The sequence below is a fragment of the Bos mutus genome, chromosome 18 (genome assembly GCF_027580195.1).
Source record: "Bos mutus isolate GX-2022 chromosome 18, NWIPB_WYAK_1.1, whole genome shotgun sequence".
Taxonomy (NCBI): domain Eukaryota; kingdom Metazoa; phylum Chordata; class Mammalia; order Artiodactyla; family Bovidae; genus Bos; species Bos mutus.
In genome coordinates, this window is record NC_091634.1 from 17,029,789 (window position 1) to 17,051,363 (window position 21,575).

Consider the following 21,575-nt stretch of genomic DNA (forward strand, 5'->3'; position numbering starts at 1 on the left):
CATATGAAATGAGTGCAATTATATGGTAGTTTGGACATTCTTTGGCATTGCCTTTCTTTGGGATTGAAATGAAAACTGACTTTTCCAGTATTGTGGCCACTGCTGAGTTTTTAAAATTTGCTGACATAGTAAGTGCAGCACTTTGATAGCATCATCTTTTAGGATTTGAAACAGCTCAGCTGGAATTCTATCACCTCTATTAGCTTTGTCTACAGTAATGCTTTCTAAGGCCCCCTTGACTTCACACTCTAGGACATCTGGCTCTGTGTTGAGTGACCACACCGTCATGGTTATCGAGGTAATTAAGACTTTTTTTTTTTTTTTGTATATTTCCTCTGTGTATTCTTGCTACCTCTTCTTAATCTCTTCTCAGTTGTGGATGTGTCTGGTGGTGAAAGTAAAGTCCAATGCTGTAAAGAACAATATTGCATAGGAACCTGGAATGTTAAGTCCAGGAATCAAGGTAAATTGAGCATGGTCAAGCAGGAGGTTGCAAGAGTGAACACTGGCATTTTAGGAATCAGTGAACTAAAATGGATGGAAATGGAAGAATTTAATTCAGATGACCATATGTCTACTACTCAGGGCAAGAATCCCTTAGAAGAAATGGAGTAGCCTTCATAATCAACAAAAGAGTCTAAAATGCAGTACCTGGGTGCAATCTCAAAAATGACAGAATGATCTTGGTTCGTTTCCAAGGCAAACCATTCAACATCATAGTAATCCAAGTCTGTGCCCCATCATTAATGCCAAAGAAGCTGAAGTTGAATGGTTCTATGAAGACCTACAACACCTTCTAGAATTAACACCAAAAAAAGATGTTCTTTCATGATAGTGGATTGGAATGCAAACCTAGGAAGTCTAGAAACACCTGGAATAACAAGCAAGTTTCACTTTGGGGTACAAAATGAAGGAAGGCAAAGTCTAACAGAATTTTGACAAGAGAACACACTGATCATAGCAAACACCCTCTTCCAATATCACAAGAGACGACTTTACATATGGACATCACCAGATAGTCAATACCAAAATCAGATTGATTATATTCTTTGCAGCCAAAGATGGAGAAGCTCTATATAGTCAGCAAAAACAAGACCTGGAGCTGACTGTGGCTCAGATTATCAGCTCCTTTATTGCAAAATTCAGGCTTAAATTGAGGGATTTAAGGTCATTCAGGTATGTCCTAGATCGAGTCCCTTATGATTATATAATGGAGGTGACAGGCAAATTCAAGGGATTAGATCTGGTAGATAGAGTGCCTGAAGAAATATGGAGAGGTTCATAACATTGTACAGGATGAGGCAACCAAAACCATCCCCAAGAAAAAGAAATGCAACAAGGCAAAATGGTTGTCTGAGGGGACTTTACAAATAGCTGAGAAAAGAAAGAGAAAGGAAGACAGCCTTCAGAATGGGAGAAAATAATAGCAAATGAAGCAACTGACAAATAATCTCAAAAATATACAAGCAACTCCTACAGCTCAAATCCAGAAAAATAAATGACCCAATCAAAAAATGGGCCAAAGAACTAAATAGACATTTCTCCAAAGAAGACATACAGATGGCTAACAAACACATGAAAAGATGCTCAACATCACTCATTATCAGAGAAATGCAAATCAAAACCACTATGAGGTACCATTTCACGCCAGTCAGAATGGCTGCGATCCAAAAGTCTACAAGCAATAAATGCTGGAGAGGGTGTGGAGAAGGGGGAACCCTCTTGCACTGTTGGTGGGAATGCAAACTAGTACAGCCACTATGGAGAACAGTGTGGAGATTCCTTAAAAAACTGGAAATAGAACTGCCTTATGATCCAGCAATCCCACTGCTGGGCATACACACTGAGGAAACCAGAAGGGAAAGAGACACGTGTACCCTAATGTTCATCGAAGCACTGTTTATAATAGCCAGGACATGGAAGCAACCTAGATGTCCATCAGCAGATGAATGGATATGAAAGCAGTGGTACATATACACAATGGAGTATTACTCAGCCATTAAAAAGAATAGATTTGAATCAGTTCTAATGAGGTGGATGAAACTGGAGCCTACTATACAGAGTGAAGTAAGCCAGAAAGAAAAACACCAATACAGTATACTAATGCATATATATGGAATTTAGAAAGATGGTAACAATAACCCTGTGTACGAGACAGCAAAAGAGACATTGATGTACAGATCAGTCATGGACTCTGTGGGAGAGGGAGAGGGTGGGGAGATTTGGGAGAATGGCATTGAAACATGTATAATATCATGTATGAAACGAGTTGCCAGTCCAGGTTCGACGCACGACACTGGATGCTTGGGGCTGGTGCACTGGGACGACCCAGAGGGAGGGTATGGGGAGGGAGGAGGGAGGAGGGTTCAGGATGGGGAACACAGGTATACCTGTGGCGGATTCATTTCGAAATTTGGCAAAACCAATACAATATTGTAAAGTTTAAGAATAAAATTAAAAAAAAAAAAAAGAAAGAGAAAGGAAAGGCAATGCAGAAAGGGAAAGATACATCCAACTGAATGCAGAGTTTCAGAGAATGGCAAGGAGAGATAAGAAAGCCTTCTTTAGTGAACAATGCCAAGAAATACAGGAAAACAATAGAATGGGAAAGACTAGAAATCAAGGTATAGATTGCTGACTGAGAACTTGCATTTTTAATGAATTCCTAGGTGATACTGATGTTACCATTTTGGGAAGCACTGAATTGAAGCAACTTTAAATATTAGTGTTGTAGGAAGGGGGACCCCTTCCAGGGCCCGAAACTGGGCTCTTGTCTAATACTTGGAAATGAATTGTCTGAGGAGACACATGTGCTGACAAAGCAAGAGACTTTATTGGAAAAGGGCACCCAGGTGGCGAGCAGCAGGGTAAGGGAACCCAGGAGAACTGCTCTGCCACGTGGCTCCCAGTCTCAGGTTTTATGGTGATGGGATTAGTCTCCGGGTGGTCTTTGGCCAATCATTCTAATTCAGAGTCTTTCCTGGTGACTCAGCCAAGATGGATGCTAGTGAGAGGGATTCTGGGAAGTGGACGGACACGAGGTGTCTCCTTTAGACCTTTCCCGAACTCTTCCTGTTGGCGGTGGCTTATTAGTTCCGTATTCCTTATCAAGATCTCCTGTCCTAAAACAACTCATGCAAATTGTTACTATGGTGCCTGGCCAGGGTGGGCGGTTTCAATCAGTGTGCTTCCCTTAACATTAGTACACAAAGAACCTGTATATTAGATATTATCTTTATTATTTAAAGTGAATCTAGGTCCCGGGGAGCCTGCAGGATCAAGAGACCAGCCTACACCCACACAGGCAAGTGTGGGTCTCAAATTACAGACTTCTGAGGGCAGGCGGCACTTGGCCCCAGGCAGTCCCAGAGGTCTGGAGACCGTCCCTTAAGGAAGAAAAGCTCGCGGTGCCTCCCGGCCAATGTCAACCACTAGCGTAAGGTCAGCTCTCCTCCCCAGCCCACCTCCCTCCACGCTCCTCCCTGCGGCCCCTGACCCACCCTGCCGGATGCAGGACAGAAAACACTGTCCGGGAGGCTATGCCGGTGCGTCACCGGCTGGCGCTGGGCCAATGACAGCCCGGGAGAGTGTCGTTTCTTCCGGTCGGGGAGGTGGGGGCCGGAACTTCCTGCGTTTCTGCCCAGCTAGTCGTTTCCCCGGGCTGGGTCGGTGCGCCCCGAGCCGTGGGTGCGGGACTGGGGGTGGCGCTGGGCGGGTACCGCTTCCCAGGCGGTTTTCGGGAACGGGAGGGGGAAGGACAGGGAGACCTTGACCCTTCTCTGCGCTTTTGAACTATCAGTGACCCCCTGGAACGCGGTGTCCGCCAGGGTCCCGCCGCGCCGCGCTCTCCGCGGCACCCGACTCTGGGCGCACTTGACCTGGAGGAGACTGAAGTCCCACCTCGCCCGGGGCCAGGCGCCGTGTCGCTACGCAGAGCCCGCGACACCCGCCTCGGTCACCCGCCTCTGAGGGCTCCTGCGTCCAGGGGCTGCGATGGCGGCGGCTGCGGCGCTGATGGACACAGCGCAGGTGAGTGGAGGGGCTTCAGGCCCGCAGCCGCTCAGCCCTTCATCCTCACGTACTCGCAGCCGGGGGATCAAAGATGGGCATTGCTCTACAACTTGATGTCTTTTTCATCTCTCTGCTTTTGAGTATGGGCTCCTGAGGGTTTGAGAGGGAGCGAGTGGTCACTTGCAGCCTCGGGTCCTGAATCCAGGGCAGGGGTCATAGAGAGCGGGTCCCATTTCTGAACTCTAGTGGATGAGGTGGGAAACGGTTTCCTAGGCAATAGGAACCAGCGGTGTGCAAGTACAGGATGGAGCTGGGAGTGTTCAGAGAGCAGGTGGGCTGAAGTCAGCCTGGAATGGCCGGCTGAGAAGCCTGGCGTCTATTCTGAGAGTGTTGGGAGCCACAGAAGCCACAGAGCAGAGGAGGAAGGTGATGTGATTTACATCCTAACAGGGTCACCTGGATGCCAAGTGGAAAACTGACTGTGGGCTGAGGGTGAAGGTGGGGAGAGCAACCAGTAGCTGCTGCAATACTGCTGGCCAGGTGAGGAGGGCAGGTGATTGCAGGTAGAAGAAGCGATTGGATTCTAGGTAGGTCTTCTAAGTGAGGCTGACCAGATTTTCTGAGGTGAAAACTGAGAAAGAAAAGCAGCGACTCGATGGATTTGGTGTTAGCAGCTGGAAGGATGGATGAACCATCAACTGAGAAGGGAACTTGTTTGTAGGAGGAATTTTCACTGGAAATAGCAGAAGTTACATTTGGGCCATGTTCTGATGTTCCAGGGACCCCTGAGTGGAGTTGAAGCTTGAGCAGCTAGACACACAGTTATGGTGTTTGGGGGAGGCTTAGTTTAGGTTAAGAGACACTGAATATATAAAGGGCCATTGGCAGACTATACATAAAATAGAACTCTGACCCACAGCCTGCGGCAACCTGGCCAGGAAACAAACCCCCTTATCTACAATAAACAACCCAGGAAGCCATTCTGCTGTAAGTTAGACTTGCAGGAACCCAGATTGCTATCTTTAGTGACAATCCAGGGAGTTAATAATGTCTATAACAGTTGGCCTCAAATAACCAGGACGTAATAACTGACAACTGCTCTCGTTTTTGTTCCAACTTAAGACCAACCAGAAATAGCCAAATATGCACCTCTAACTGGTCACCTAGGATGCTCTGCTTCTAGTTAGTTTGCCTACAGCTTTCGCAGGCCAACAGGGCTTACCTGAAGCCTTCCTTTTTTTTTTTCCCACTTATAAAGCTTTCCCATTCCTCTGCCTGCCTTTGAGTCTCTGCCAACATAGGTGGTTGGGAGATGGGGATTGACACATATGCACTATTGATCCTATATATAAAATTGATAACTAATGAGAATCTACTGTATAGCACTGGGAACTCTACTCAGTGCTCTGTAGTGACCTAAATGGAAAGGAAATCCAAATAAGAGGGGATATATGTATACATATAGCTGATTTACTTTGTTGTATGGTGGAAACTAAACATTGTAAAGCAACTATATATCAATAAAATTATTTTTAACAAAAATATTTAAAAATAAAGGGAACACACATGAATTAAAAAAAAAATCAAAACTTAAGTGGCTAACTCCCTTTCTATAACAAACTCAGAATAAATAGCCTTTAGCTTTCTTGTTTGGTTGGTCTTTATTGTCACAGTGAGAAACACCAGGGACTTCCCTGGAAGTTCAGTGGTTAGGATTCCAGGCTTTCACTGCAGGGGGCATGGGTTTGATCCCTGGTCCAGGAACTAAGATCCCACAAACTGCACTGAGTGCTTAGTCACTCAGTCATGTCTGATTCTTTTGCGACCCCCATGGACCGTAGCCCGCCAGACTCCTCTGTCCAGGGGATTTTTTTCCAGGCAAGAATACTGGAGTGGGTTGCCATTTCCTCCTCCAGGGGCTCTTCCCAACCTAGAGACTGAACCCACATCTCCTGTGTCTCCAGCATTGTAGGCTAATTCTTTACTGCTGAGCCATTGGCAAAACCTGTGTGACAAAACAAAAACAAAAACATCCAAAATGTGGCATCTGGTATGTGGACAAGGGTGTAACTGTGTGTCTGATTTGGAGGGTGGCAGTGACCTTAGGGGGAAGGAGGGAGGAAAGTGGAGCCTGAGAACTGGGCATCTTGCTTCGGTATGTTGGCTGGCTTGTTTGGCATCATAGAGACAGTTGAGGGAGAGTTAGTGTTTGTGGTAGTAGCTGGGTGGGGAGAGGGGGTCTGTGTGTAGGGAAAAGTGTGTCTGGCAGCTGGCCAAATTTTCCTGGGGGCCTAGGTACGAAAGGAGGTCTGAGGCTTGATGATGATGGAAGTAGCGCTCAGTGAGGCCTCGGCTGGTGCTCATTTGGCCATCTGCATTCTCACCAGGCCTTTGTGGACCCTTGAGGGAACCATGGGATTTTCAGTCAGGCTGGAGAACCAAGGGGCAGATGGGGCAAGCTGGGAGAGCTATTAGACCCTGGTGGGTGGGGGCAGGAGGACCAGAGAGGTTGGCTTTGAATAAGTGATGGTGAAGGGATAGAATGTGCCATACAGAGAAGCGAGGGGTCTGCTGTAGTCCCGGGTAGCTTGGATTGAAGCTAGGATCATGGCCAGGTCGGGAGGCCTTCACCTCAAGGGTGGATGTTGCCCTTGGCAGTGGGAGTCATAGAAGGTCTGGGGCAGGTTGGGATCGTAGTTGTATTTGCCTAGAATTCTCTGGATGCTGTCAGGGAGGGGGAAATTTCTCTCTCTACCTCTTGTTTGAGTTCTCGTGGATGCACTAATAAAAATAATTAGCATAAGGCACATTAACAGGAGAAAAATACATTTTAATGTAAGTGAAGTCAGAAATGGGACCTAAAAAGTGGCCAAAGTCAGCATCTTTTACTTACTAGACAAACAATACCTTTGTGAGTAATCAACTGGACAAAGGAACTTAGATTTTGGGTGCCCAATTATGAAGAATCTAAACAAAGTTTGGGCTTCAGGTAGTAAATTAAAGAAGTAACAAGGTTTACTTATATAGGTTTCTTGGTCCAAATTCCCTCCCTTTGGCAATAAAGATGTGCTTTACCTCCAGATACAGGGGGTGCACTTTTAAATAGTTTTTTTTTTTTTTTTTAAATATCTTGGCCCAGTTTATTTTATGTATTTATTTATTTATTTTACTTTTTGGCCATGTGTGACATGTGGGATCTTAGTTCCCTGACCAGGGGTCAAACCTGTGCCCCCTGCAGTGGAAGTGCAGAGTCTTAACCGTTGGACCTCCAGGGAGTGCACTTTTTACGTAGAAATTAATTTTCTGTTTTCAGGGAGACAGAAATGTGGGTCACAGTATTCCTCTTGTGTTGGCTGTTTCTTCAGTAATTTTAATTCAAAATAATCAATAGGCCATTGAGGCACATTTTGGGGAGGCCTACGCTAGACCCCTAGAGAAGGCAATGGCAACCCATTCCAGTACTCTTGCCTGGAAAATCCCACGGACGGAGGAGCCTGGTGGGCTGCAGTCCATGGGGTCGTAAAGAGTCGGACATGACTAAAGTGACTTAGCAGCTTAGCAGCAGCACTCTAGGCCCCAGTAGTTCCCTCTCTGGAACTTCCTCTGTGGAAAGAGAACAGGTAAGAGGAGTTCTCCAGCTTACTGAGGGCTTCCCAGGTGGTGCTAATGTTAAAGAATCCACCTGCTAATGTAGGAGACATAAGAGAGGTGGGTTCAGTTGCTGGGTGGGGAAGAGCCCCTGGAGTAGAAAATGGCACTCCACACCAGTATTCTTGCCTTGAGAATTCCATTGACAGAGGGGACTGGCAGGCTACAGCCCATGGGATCACAAAGAGCTGGACACGACTGAGCGTCTGAGTACCAGTTCATTGAAGCAGATTGTTAGTTCTGAGAAGAGGTCAGTTCAGGAAAACAATTATACCTCATTTCAGGAGGCAGTAATGCAGATGGGCTCCAGAAGCTAGGCCTATGGTAAAAGCGATCAGGTAATGAGACATTTCTAGAAAAACAAAAGAAAACAAAGGGTTAGTGTTTGGAGCCAATTATAAACCAGTTTCTGACATCAGGATGCAGTCAAGAAGATTTCTAGATGTCAGGGTCGAAGCATCTTTTGCAGTTTGAAATGTCTCTGATGTCACCAGGTGTTCAAGAATGCTTTCTAAGTGGCTCATACAGCAGCAAGCATGAAGATTGTTTAAATATGAGCTGTTGTGGCAATTTCTCTGAAATTTCTATCAAGTTGTCTAGCTTCAATTTTCAAGGCATCAGGAAAAGGGCAGTTTTAGTTCTCAATTATTCCAGGTCAAAAGGGTGGGAGAAAATTGGAAACATTAACGAGTTGTAGCCAGATATTGGACGAAATTAGAACACTTCAGGATCTAGTCCAGATTTCAAGTAAACAGCAAAACCTCAGTGAAACTGCTGCTGCTGCTGCTAAGTCGATTCAGTCGTGTCCGACTCTGTGCGACCCCATAGACGGCAGCCCACCAGGCTCCCCCGTCCCTGGGATTCTCCAGGCAAGAACACTGGAGTGGGTTGTCATTTCCTTCTCCAATGCAAGAAAGTGAAAAGTGAAAGTGAAGTCGCTCAGTCATGTCCGACTCTTAGCGACCCCCTGGACTGCAGCCTGCCAGGCTCCTCCATCCATGGGATTTTCCAGGCAAGAATACTGGAGTGGGGTGCCATTGCCTTCTCGTCAATGAAACTAACAGTACTAAAATCATACATACAAGGGTTCAATTTAGAACCAGGGTTTAATCCCTGGTCAGGGAACTAAGATCCTGCAAGCTATGGTGCAGCTAAAAAGAAAAATAATGAAATAAAGTCAAGTTCTTTCAAATTGTTTGATCGTATCTGAGTCTGTGTGTATTTCTCAAATATGACTTTCCAGTCAAAGGCCTTGATAAGATAACCAATATTTCTAATTGTGTTCTATTTTAAGGAGAACAGAGTCTTATTGAACTTTTCCAAATGTAATTATATTGTTAAGAAAATAAGAATACTCATGAGAGTTTCTGAATTCTGGAGCAATCAGGTGGGGAGAAAAAAATGTTTCATTTTTGCTTACAAAGGTATGCTGTGCCATGTTTAGTCACTTAGTCGTGTCTGACTCTTTGCGACCCTGTGGACTGTAGCCAGCCAGGCTCCTCTTTCTATGGATATTCTCCTGGCAAAAATACTGGAGTGGGTTGCCATTTCCTTCTCCAGGGGATCTTCCCAACCCAGGGAGGAACCCAGGTCTCCCGCATTGCAGGATTCTTTACCATCTGAGCCACTAGGGAAGCCCAAGAATACTGGAGTGGGTAGCCTATCCCTTTTCCAGGGGAACTTTCTGACCCAGGAATAGAACCAGGATCTCCTGCACTGCAGGTGGATTCTTTACCAGCTGAGCTACCAAGAAGTACGATTCACCAAACTGCTGTAAATCTTTTTAAAATAATTCCTTGCATTTGGAAAACAAAAGGTTAAAAAAAAGTAATATTGTATTTTAAACAAAAAGCCATAAAAACTATAATCATAATCATATTCATTAGTTCATTCAATTCCATGTAATTAATTTTTGTTCCTCTTCGTGTCCAGTTCTTCCGTTAGTTCTGTTGACTTTGCCTGATGATGAAGCGTGAGGGTAACAGTGATAGTCCAAGGAGTTTGTGAGATTTTTGTTAAGGCTTGAATGATTTGCCCAGTGAGGTGGGTGCCTTGATCACTGGAGATTATGTAAGTTATACCCCAAATAGAAAATACATTATAAAAAATTGTTTCTTTGCCCCTGTGGTGTCATCAGTCTTGTAGCAAGGGAAGGCTTCAACCCATCTGGAAAGCATACATGTAATAATAAGAACATTCTGATAAACCATACTTAGTGGCAGTTGAATGATGTCCAGCTGCAGGTGCTCAAAGGGTCCAGAGAGAAGAGGTCTGAGGCACCTGGGGCAAAAATAGTTTTTCCCAGGGTTATGGACCTGAAAGGTCAGACATCACTGATAGGGTGTTTTTTCAGTTTTATAGAGTTCTCCCTGCCAATGTCTATTTAAATGCACCTTAAATGCATGATGGTGAGTGAAGGAATGCAGGGGGAAAAAATGAGATTTGCCAGGGAGCTGGGGAGAACTAAGTAGCCATCTTGGTTTTCCCACAGCTCTGACTGTTTGTTTAGTTTGCAACTATTGTTTACCTATTTTAATTTCTCTTATTCAGTAGCATACTGTTGCCTTGGTACAAGGATATCAGGATGGCAAAAGTCTGGCAAGAAGGGGTCAGGATTTTTGCAGAAGCAGAATGGATTTTGTTCACATGTGCCACAGTCTTTATAAATTCTGTTGCTACTGCCTTCGCTTGAAGGTCAGTTAGGGCATTTCTCTGATACTTGGGTTCAATTCCTTTAGTCTGAGCCTCCATCTTGATGACAGATAACATTTTATGCCAGGACATATATGACTTCAGGAATTTCACCTAATTTCTGGAACACTTAGAACACATACCTATATAGACACAACATAAAGAAGATGATAACAGTTTCCACATAATTTAACGTATCAAATATAGCTGATTAATATCTTTTTATAAGGAGAAAGAATAAATCTTTGAGGTATTTTAGATATATATCTAAAAACTATCTCATCTCTCAAAGTCCTAAATCAAAAAGATTTCATTTACAATTTGATTTGAGGGAAGTTTGTCAAAAGTATTTTTAAAAATTGGACTTTGTCAAATAGATCTTCACAGCAATGCTTCGTTATCCATTCAACGAAACTTAACAATTAAAACCTTCAGCAAATATAAATGGTTATGTAGTTCTGAGCAAAATTTAGCTCTTTTAATAGCAATAGATTTACTCAATGAATCAAAGAACTGATAAAGACAACAGAACATAAGTAATTATTTTGACAAGACAGAAGATCTTTGGTGTTTTCCTAAGTATATTATTTAAAGGTAAAGAAAAGCCTTTCATAATCTCTGATTATCAAGAGCAGACCAACAGGAAAACAAAACTTTGTTCTTTTAATAGAAAACCAAATTCCAATTTTTACTGTTTTACTTTGATATTAAAACTTATTTGTTTAACTAAATCCATTCCAATCTTATTCAGTCATGACCACATATAAAATTCCTTTCTAAAGACTCCTTTGTGCACAATCCTACAGAATTTCATTTTAGTTTATCCCTTGTTTTCTTTCCCATTTAGAAGAAACTAGCTTTAGGACAAAATTACTTTCATTTTCCTTAACAAAAACACCTCCACACCTTATTTTTTCTCTTCCCCAAACACATTCTATTTCTATTATTGTATCTGGCAGCTTTAACCACATATTTAATTGGAATCCTCAATCCTTTGAAATCTTAGTTTTAGTGAAAATAAAGAAGTAAACAGCTGTAAACTTTATTAACATTTTGTGGCTTGGCAAATTTATAAGTACATTGTATAATTTCTAGAAACATATGCTATTTCATAGTACAGTCTTTCAATAAAGCGCAAGATATATTCACCAGAGCCAAACATACTTAATCTCTCTGTAATGAGAGGCCAAAAGTACATATAAACTTAGACTTTAGCAATTAATGTTTCAGTACTTTATCTTACTTGGAAATGATCTAGGCATCCAACAAATTCCCATCATTTAATTTAACATAGCAAAACATAGGGTATAACTTACCAAATGGATTTATGGAGTTATTTAAGTGGACATACTGTAACACAATTATTGTTTAAAAATCTACCTAAAAACTGATCACATTTACATCTATTTTATATATTTATTTTTATTTATTTTTCCTGTCAAGTTGCATGGTTTACAGGATCTTAGTTCCCTGATCAAGGATTGGCCTGGGCCATGGCAACAAATCCTAATGACTGGGTCGCCAGGGAATTCCCTAATTTATTTGTTTTTAACAATCATACTTAGATTACTCATAAAAATTTCATAAGACTTTAAAATAATCATTATTCTAAGTTTGTTTGTTTGGTGACAAACTTTGCAACAGAGGCAATGAGCCCATTTGGCTAATAAACCCAGGTAGAACAAGTTGTTTACATTATATTTAATGTTAAATTTGAGATATTCCTGTATTAATTTAACCAACAAGTTTAAAAGTAGCTCTTATTTACTAAAGATTATCCTAAATATATGAACTTGAAAGATATTTGTTTTTTTTATTACATATTTGAGAATTTTTATATAAGTGCTTATTTTTAAAAGCCAATTAAATAAAGGCCTTTTAGAAATTAATTTTGGCAGTGCCATCAGAGGTAGCATACACATATGGACTTACAGACAGACACAACCAAAGAACTCATAGTTCTCATTTTAAAACTTTAATCATGAATCAAGTACAACATAAAACTTACGCATGTGTGCTCAGTCTATTAGTCATGTCTGACTCTTAGCAACTCCATGGACTGGGGCCTGCCAGGTTCCTCTGTCCATGGAATTTTCCAGGCAAGAATACTGAAAAGGGTTACCATTTCTTACTCCAGGGGATCTTCTCGATCCAGGGATCAAACCCAAGAGACTCTTGAGTCTCCTGCATTGGCAGGTGAATTCTTTACCACTGCACCACCGGGGAAGCATATAAAATTTGCTAGTTTATAAGTAACAGTTGGAATAAATTAGATTATTTGCTCGGATTGTGTCCTTTGAGGAGAAGACAAATAAGATAAGTATTTGCCTTTGGCAAACAATTTTAAGGAGGCTGTGACTTAGAGTTTCAGCAAGAGAGGCTTTTTAGCAGTTGGGGTTTTAAAAAGTCTCTCTCTCTCTCTCTCTTTTCAATTTCAAGTTTTACTAATTGAGCTAATCTAGGCTCAGGCTCAGTGGGCTGTGTTTACATTCAAAAAACATGATAAGGTTTATAACTTGAAGAGACAGAAAAAGAAAATATGCTTTCTCCTAGGAGTTTTGGAGTATCTTTGTCTATTATCATATGCCTTAGGGTAATTATTAGGGGCCCTGCATTTCAGACCCAGAGCTCAACTGGTATCTCTCTGCCTACTTGCCTGTGGGTATTGCTGTGGACTGACACAGCAGTCATAGAACGTGTGGAACCAGGGTCTGAGATCTCCTCTGTGTTGGGGATCTGGGGAGGAGGGTGAACAGTGAACAGAGAGGGAGTCCTGAGGAAAGAAGCTGATCATGGAATGAACTGTCCCCATCATCATGGCAGGGCTGTGTGACCTTTGAGGACGTGACCATTTACTTCTCCCCGGAGGAGTGGGGACTCCTTGATGAGGCTCAGAGACTCCTGTACTGTGATGTGATGCTGGAGAACTTTGCACTGATCGCCTCCCTTGGTAAGGCTTTTACACCCACCCAGGTGTCCTGAGCTCATCTCCGCCCATTCCCTTTTCCCAAGACGTGGTTCTTTCCTTCCCACAGCTGCGCTGTGGGCATTGCTTCCTCCCCTCCCCACTGCCTTTGTTTTTTGGGCTATGATGGGTCTTCGTTGAAATGTGCAGGCTTCTCTATTTGCAGTGAGTGGGTTTCTCTAGTTGTGGTGTGCAGCATGTGGGTTCTTAGTTCCCCGACCAAGAATTGAACCCAAGTCCCCTGCATTGGGAAGTAGATTCTTAACCACTGGACCACCAGGGAAGTCCTCCCACCTCTTCAGGTATATGTGCTGTGGATCCAGAGCTGAACTGTGTGCAGGGTCCCATGCTCTCCCCAAGCAGCCTCAACACCTACTGTCTCAAAGCCTGCTGGGGAAGGGTCCTAGAAGGAGGAGTCTTGCAGTCAGCCCAGCAGATCCTGTCTGACTCAGCCACGGATCTCCTGGATGATTGTTCAGATCTCTGACAGTTCTGTTTGGCTCCTTTGTTTTAGCTAACATTGCCTAAGGCCTGACCGCCAGGAACTCTAGGCACTTATGTGGTCACTGTTTGCCATGACCACTGGGATGTTCCTGCCAAATCTCCCTTGTGTGTTCCTTTTGTAATTATGTTTCCTTTCCTGTGTTCTATTGTGGGATAATTCACCTGGGCAAAGTGCTGGTCCCTTATCTGCCCCATCTTCCCCCTAGGACTTGCATCTTTCAGGTCTCACATAGTTGCCCAGCTGGAGATGGGGGCAGAGCCCTGGGTGCCTGACCAAGTGGACATGACTTCAGCCATGGCAAGAGGGGTGTATAGAGGGCTTGGCTCAGGTAAGTGTGGGTGGGGGAGCATGTGACATCACTACTGTCTTCAAATCATACCTGACACTTTTCTTGTGTTCATCATTCTTTTGGTGCCAAGCCAATGGGCTTATATCTTTTCTACCTTGCCTTTCCTATTTTTGGTATGTTGACCACTGGTCATTTCTTCTCTGATTGGGGCCTCTGTCTGTGCCCCTCACTGTTTCCACAACTCCCTCTGCAGCACTCTTAAGCATGGGCTTGCACTTCATGTGTCATGAGATGAGCACATTTCCTATGATAGTCCTTGAACACCAGTCAACCAGTTGTAATCAGGTTTTCCCAGATCTGGACATACCCTTCTGCACAGCCCACACAGGTTATCAGCAGCTGGAGCCCCCAAGAAAAGCCTTTGTTGAGAACAGAGCTGAAGACCTGCCTTTCCATCTGACACTGTGCCCATCTTTGTGTCCTGGCTCCTGGTATCAGTTCAGTTCAGTTCAGTCGCTCAGTTGTGTCTGACGCTTTGTGACCCCATGAATTGCAGCACGCCAGGCCTCCCTGTCCATCACCAACTCCCGGAGTTCACTCAAACTCAGGTCCATCGAGTTGGTGATGCCATCCAGCCATCTCATCCTCTGTCGTCCCCTTTTCCTCCTGCTCCCAATCCCTACCAGCATCAGAGTCTTTTCCAATGAGTCAACTCTTCGCATGAGGTGGCCAAAGTACTGGAGTTTCAGTTTTAGCATCATTCCTTCCAAAGAACACCTAGGGCTGATCTCCTTTAGAATGGACTGGTTGGATCTTCTTGCAGTCCAAGGGACTCTCAAGAGTCTTCTCCAACACCACAGTTCAAAAGCATCAATTCTTTGGCGCTCAGCTTTCTTCACAGTCCAACTCTCACATCCGTACACGACCACTGGAAAAACCATAGCCTTGACTAGACGGACCTTTGTTGGCAAAGTAATGTTTCTGCTTTTGAATATGCTATCTAGGTTGGTCATAACTTTCATTCCAAGCAGTAAGCGTCTTTTAATTTCATGGCTGCAGTCACCATCTGCAGTGATTTTGGAGCCCCCCAAAATAAAGTCTGACACTGTTTCCACTGTTTCCCCACCTATTTCCCATGAAGTGATGGGACTAGATGCCATGATCTTCATTTTCTGAATGTTGAGCTTTAAGCCAACTTTTTCACTCTCCACTTTCACTTTCATCAAGAGGCTTTTTAGTTCCTCTTCACTTTCTGCCATAAGGGTGGTGTCATCTGCATATCTGAGGTTATTGATATTTCTCCCGGCAGTCTTGATTCCAGCTTGTGCTTCTTCCAGTCCAGCATTTCTCATGATGTACTCTGCATATAAGTTAAATAAGCAGGGTGATAAATACAGCCTTGACGTACTCCTTTTCCCATTTGGAACCAGTCTGTTGTTCCATGTCCAGTTCTAACTGTTGCTTCTTGACCTGCTTATAGGTTTCTCAAGAGGCAGGTCAGGTGGTCTGGTATTCCCATGTCTTTCAGAATTTTCCACAGTTTATTGTGATACACACAGTCAAAGGCTTTGGCATAGTCAATAAAGCAGAAATAGATAATCTTCTGGAACGCTCTTGCTTTTTCGATGATCCAGCAGATGTTGGCAATTTGGTCTCTGATTCCTCTGCCTTTTCTAAAACCAGCTTGAATATCTGGAAGTTCACGGTTCATGTATTGCTGAAGCCTGGCTTGGAGAATTTTGAGCATTACTTTACTAGCGTGTGAGATGAGTGCAATTGCGCAGTAGTTTGAGCATTCTTTGGCATTGCCTTTCTTTGGGATTGGAATGAAAACTGACCTTTTCCAGTCTTGTGGGCACTGCTGAGTTTTCCAAATTTGTTGGCATACTGAGTGTAGCACTTTCACAGCATCATCTTTCAGGGTTTGAAATAGCTCAACTGGACTTCCGTCACCTCCACTAGCTTTGTTCGTAGTGATGCTTTCTAAGGCCCACTTGACTTCACATTCCAGGATGTCTGGCTCTAGGTGAGTGATCACACCATCGTGATCATCTGGGTCATGAAGATCTTTTTTGTACAGTTCTTCTGTGTATTCTTGCCACCTCTTCTTAATATCTTCTGCTTCTGTTAGGTTCCTACTATTTCTGTCCTTTATCGAGCCAATCTTTGCATGAAATGTTCCCTTGGTATCTCTAATATTCTTGAAGAGATCTCTAGTCTTTCCCATTCTGTTGTTTTCCTCTATCTCTTTGCATTGATAGCTGAGAAAGGCTTTCTTATCTCTTCTTGCTATTCTTTGGAACTCTGCATTCAGATGCTGATATCTTTCCTTTTTTCCTTTGCTTTTCACTTCTCTTCTTTTCACAGCTATTTGTTAGGCCTCCCCAGACAGCCATTTTGCTTTTTTGCATTTCTTTTCCATGGAGATGGTCTTGATCCCTGTCTCCTGTACAATGTCACGAACCTCCATCCATAGTTCTTCAGGCACTCTATCTATCAGATCTAGTCCCTTAAATCTATTTCTCACTTCCACTGTATAATCATAAGGGATTTCATTTAGGTCATACCTGAATGGTCTAGTGGTTTTCCCTACTTTCTTCAACTTCAGTCTGAATTTGGCAATAAGGAGCTCATGATCTGAGCCACATTCAGCTCCTGGTCTTGTTTTTGTTGACTTCTCCATCTTTGGCTGCAAAGAATATAATCAATCTGATTTTGGTGTTGACCATCTGGTGATGTCCATGTGTAGAGTCTCTTCTTGTGTTGTTGGAAGAGGGTGTTTGCTATGACCAGTGCGTTCTCTTGGCAAAACTCTATTAGCCTTTGCCCTGCTTCATTCCGTATTCCAAGGCCAAATCTGCCTGTTACTCCAGGTGTTTCTTGACTTCCTACTTTTGCATTCCAGTCCCCTATAATGAAAAGGACACCTTTTTTGGGTGTTAGTTCTAAAAGGTCTTGTAGATCTTCATAGAACCGTTCCACTTCAGCTTCTTCAGCATTCCTGGTTGGGACATAGACTTGGATTACTGTGATATTGAAAGGTTTGCCTTGGAAACGAACAGAGATCATTCTGTCATTTTTGAAATTGCATCCAAGTACTGCATTTCGGACTCTTTTGTTGACTATGATGGCAACTCCATTTCTCCTGAGGGATTCCTGCCCACAGTAGTAGATATAATGGTCATCTGAGTTAAATTCACCCATTCCACTCCATTTTAATTTGCTGATGCCTAGAATGTCGACATTCACTCTTGCCATCTCCTGTTTGACCCTTTCCAATTTGCCTTGATTCATGGACCTGACATTCCAGGTTCCTATGCAATATTGCTCTTTACAGCATCAGACCTTGCTTCTATCACCAGTCCCATCCACAGCTGGGTATTGTTTTTGCTTTGGCTCCATCCCTTTATTCTTTCTGGAGTTATTTCTCCACTGATCTCCAGTATCATATTGGGCACCTACGACCTGGGGAGTTCCTCTTTCAGTATCCTATCATTTTGCCTTTTCATACTGTTCATGGGGTTCTCAAGGCAAGAATACTGAAGTGCTTTGCCATTCCCTTCTCCAGTGGACCACATTGTGTCAGACCTCTCCACCATGCCCCACCCGTCTTGGCTGGCCCCACAGGGCGTGGCTTAGTTTCATTGCATTAGACAAGGCTGTTGTCCTAGTGTGATTAGATTGACTAGTTTTCTGTGATTATGGTTTCAGTGTGTCTGCCCTCTGATGCCCTCTTGCAACACCTACAGTCTTACTTGGGTTTCTTTTACCTTGGATGTGGGGTATCTCTTCACGGCTGCTCCAGCAATGCGCAGCCGCTGCTCCTTACCTTGGATGAGGGGTATCTCCTCACTGCCACCCCTCCTGACCTTGAACGTGGAGTAGCTCCTCTAGGCACTCTTGCACCCGCGCAGCCACTGCTGCATGGATGTGGGATTGCTGTTCTCGGCAGCCGTCCCTGACCTCGGGCTTCTGGTATGGCCTCCCTTATTTCATGAGCTTACCGGCCCAGGACTGCTGGGAAGACCATTCCTTATTTTGACCTTAGGCCTCTCATCTTGCCAACAGTCCCATGGACTCATTCCTGGGTCAGACTTGCATTTGTGATTGGATTGTTTCCTTCCATGAAAATTAACATGAATATCACCAGCATTTCTCTACTTTCAGATTTTTACTGTGGAACAGAGAGTGAGGAATCACCTGCTGAGCTCAGTGTTTCTGTAGAAGTGTCACAGAACATGAACTCCAAGGCAGTTTCATCCACCCAGAAGGGCTACCCCTGTAACCTGTGTGGCCTCCACTTGAAAGACATTCTATATCTGGCTAAACATCGGGCAACACATTCCAAGCAGAAACCACATGTGCATGAGGCACATAGGAAAGAATTGAAGTTCAACGCCCACTTTCACCAGCCACAGATGCAGCAGAATGTGGACAAGTCTATTGGAAGGAATGAAGGCAGGGCCTTGCTTGTGAAAAGCTTCAGATATGACACATCAAAGAAATCTTTCACATTCAGGGAGGATGGGAAGGCCTCTGTGGCCAGATGTGGTTTACTCCAGCATCAGGTCACTACCAGTGTGGGGGAGCCAGCGCAGAGCTCTGAAAGTGTGGTGGATTTTCCCACTGTGCAACTCCATAAGAAGCACAGTGAATTTGAGAATGCTCTCAGTGACAAACTTTCGCTTGTTCAGCAGAGAACCCACACTGGAGAAAGGTCTTATGAGTGCAACAAATGTGGGATATTTTTCAGCTGTGCTTCTGGCCTCTTTCAACACCAGAGAGATCATAATCGAGGAAAGCCTTATGAGTGTGGCGAATGTGGGAAATTCTTCAGCCAGCACTCCAGTCTCATCAAACATCAGAGAGTTCACACTGGTGAAAGCCCTCACGTGTGCAGCGAGTGTGGCAAATTCTTTAGTCGAAGTTCTAATCTTATTCAACATAAGAGGGTTCACACTGGAGAAAAGCCTTATGAATGCAGTGAGTGTGGGAAGTTCTTCAGGCAACGCTCGAACCTTATTCATCATAAGAGGATTCATACTGGTAAAAGTGCTCATGAGTGCAGTGAGTGTGGAAAATCCTTCAACTGCAACTCCAGCCTAATTAAACACTGGAGAGTTCATACTGGAGAAAAACCTTACAAGTGCAATGAATGTGGGAAATTCTTTAGCCGCTTTGATGGACTTGTTCAACATCAGATAGTTCATACAGGTGAACGACCGTACAGATGCAGCGTATGTGGGAAAGCCTTCCGCCGGAGCTCTGACCTCATGAATCATCAGCGAGTCCACACTGGTGAAAGACCTTATGAGTGCAGTGAATGTGGGAAAACCTTCAGACGAAGTTCTAATCTGAGGCAGCATCGGAAAGTTCACAAACCAGATAAGACATATAAATGCAATGAATGTGGAAAAGCCTTCAGCCAAAGGTCTACTCTCATCCAGCATCAGAAAATTCACGCTAGAGAAAAGAGTACAAAGGATGTTCTCCCTCCTTCTTCAGCACAACAGCACCTCCTAGAGATGAACTCTGAGAGTGGTCTTTATGAAGGAGCTGTCAGCCAGAAGTTAAACCTTGTTCATCCAAATATCTATGCTGGAGAGATTCCCAATGGATGCTAAATAAATTGGAAGCTTTCTGGAGAAAGCGTACATTTTCTGATCCCAAATTTTGTCAGAGTTTTTGTCACTGCTAGTATCTGTGGAAGAAGTCATCTCAGCTCTACCCACTGGCAGGTCTCCAGAGTGTGTGCCAGCCACTTCCTGTTCTCAGAGAAGACAGGCCTCTGTTTCCTCTTTTGAGAGGGAATTGTGAGTAGCCTGAGGCCATAGGAAGATGTCTTCCCTTCCACTGACTGCTTTAGCTGTGATCATGACCCATCTTTGCCATGAAGACCTGATCTGGGTCCTACTGGCAGCTTGCAGAGGTTTCCCTTTTCCAAGGACATTGTTGATCTTGTATGATGCTCATGATGGATTCATCCAGCTTCCACATTATCCATCCTTGACTCTACATTGCTCTGGTTTGGGTGATAAGGGCCTTATTGATAAAATCACCTTTAATCTCCTGTATTCTGACAACTGTGTGGAGTGGGTTGAGAACAGGATGAAGGTCTTGCAAACCAAACAAGTCTCCAAATTTATTGCCTCAGTGAAGAGTGGGATGGCAGAGAACAGTTCTCAGTCCAGAGTTGGCCTCATTTGTGTTGCTACCTGAGGTCTCCTAGGGAAGATTATAGGGCTTGATCGGCCTAATGTTGTGACCTGAAGGGCATGACTTTTTGTAGATCAGAGATTACCTTGAGGAAGGGAAGGTTGTGCAACTGCCAGTGTATCTGGAAGCAGCCTGATTTAGGCCCCCCTTTTTTTTTCCTGAGGATGGCTTCTATTCCTTAGCACTGTCTAGTAGACATTGTTTATCTGGCCTCTGCCAAGGAGTCATATGCCTTTGATGTCTAAAATCCAGTATAAGTCACCTACTGTAAGACTTACTGGGTCCAATTGGCAGATTAGAGGGAATGTATCTTATAAAATTGCATCCACAAATGTTCCCTTAAATGTAACTATGCAGGATTCAGGACTTGAAGAAATTCTCAGGACCTCCAGACCTCTGTCCTATGACTAAGGCCACTGGCAGAGGAAATCAGCTAAAGGTTTTGTGGATTATTGCAGGCTGTCTGCATTATTCATGTCAAAACCAGTGTTGTGTTGGCAGAGAAATAGGGACTAAGAGAAGGTATATCTTGTAACCCAGGGAGGAGGCATTTGCAACACAGCCAACTATTTTTGGTGCCAACACATGAGGAGAGAGGGAATATGGGGGTGCCAAATCTTAAATTTTCTAAAATGAGTGGGAGAGCAGATTTTTACTTGCAACAATTTCTTTTAATGCTTTGTTGAGATATAATTTCTATGCAATAATTGGCTGTACATATTTAATGTGTACACTTTGATAAGTTTTAATATATGTGTACACTCAGGAAACGAACACCACAGCCATAATAATGAACCCATCCGTCACCCACATGGCTACCTCGTGCCCCTTGACAATCCATCCTTGCCTTCCCCAGAGAACTGTTAGCTACATCCCAAGGAAACCACTGATTTACCTTTTATTCACTGTGAATTTGGTTGCCTTTCCTAGAATTTTGTACAATTGGAAACATAAAGTATTTATACTCTTGTTTTTGGTCTGTTTTCTTTCATACAGCATAATCATCTTGAGAATCATCCATTCTGTGAATATGAAGAGTTCATTCCTTTTACTGCTGAGTAATCCTCTCCTGGGAACTTCCCAGGTGGTAGAATTGGTAAAGAATTCACCTGCAATGCAAGAGATGTGGGTTTGATCCCAGGGTCAGGAAGATCCCCTAGAGTAGGAAAAAGCAACCCACTCCAGTATTCTTGCCTGGAAAATTACATGGATAGTGGAGCTTGGCAGCCTGCCATCCATGGGGTTGCAAA

At 43.6% G+C, this 21,575-nt stretch overlaps 1 protein-coding gene across 3 annotated transcripts; it reads left to right on the plus strand.

The window, feature by feature from the left end:
* The first annotated feature begins 3,302 nt into the window (after window positions 1–3,302).
* Window positions 3,303–21,295, plus strand: ZNF792 (zinc finger protein 792). Of its 3 annotated transcripts, none has more exons than XM_070387872.1 (4): window positions 3,303–3,441; window positions 3,800–4,029; window positions 14,026–14,148; window positions 18,277–21,295. In XM_070387872.1, exons 1-4 carry the CDS (start codon window positions 3,422–3,424, stop codon window positions 19,731–19,733), a joined length of 1,830 nt encoding a protein of 609 aa, XP_070243973.1. In that variant the 5' UTR covers window positions 3,303–3,421; the 3' UTR covers window positions 19,734–21,295. The 3 variants fall into 3 exon arrangements, with proteins under 3 accessions (XP_070243973.1, XP_014333793.2, XP_070243974.1); XM_014478307.2 differs by lacking the exon at window positions 3,303–3,441 and adding an exon at window positions 13,174–13,300 and having other exon boundaries at window positions 3,640–4,029; XM_070387873.1 differs by lacking the exons at window positions 3,303–3,441; window positions 14,026–14,148 and adding an exon at window positions 13,174–13,300 and having other exon boundaries at window positions 3,640–4,029.
* Window positions 21,296–21,575: the final 280 nt, after the last annotated feature.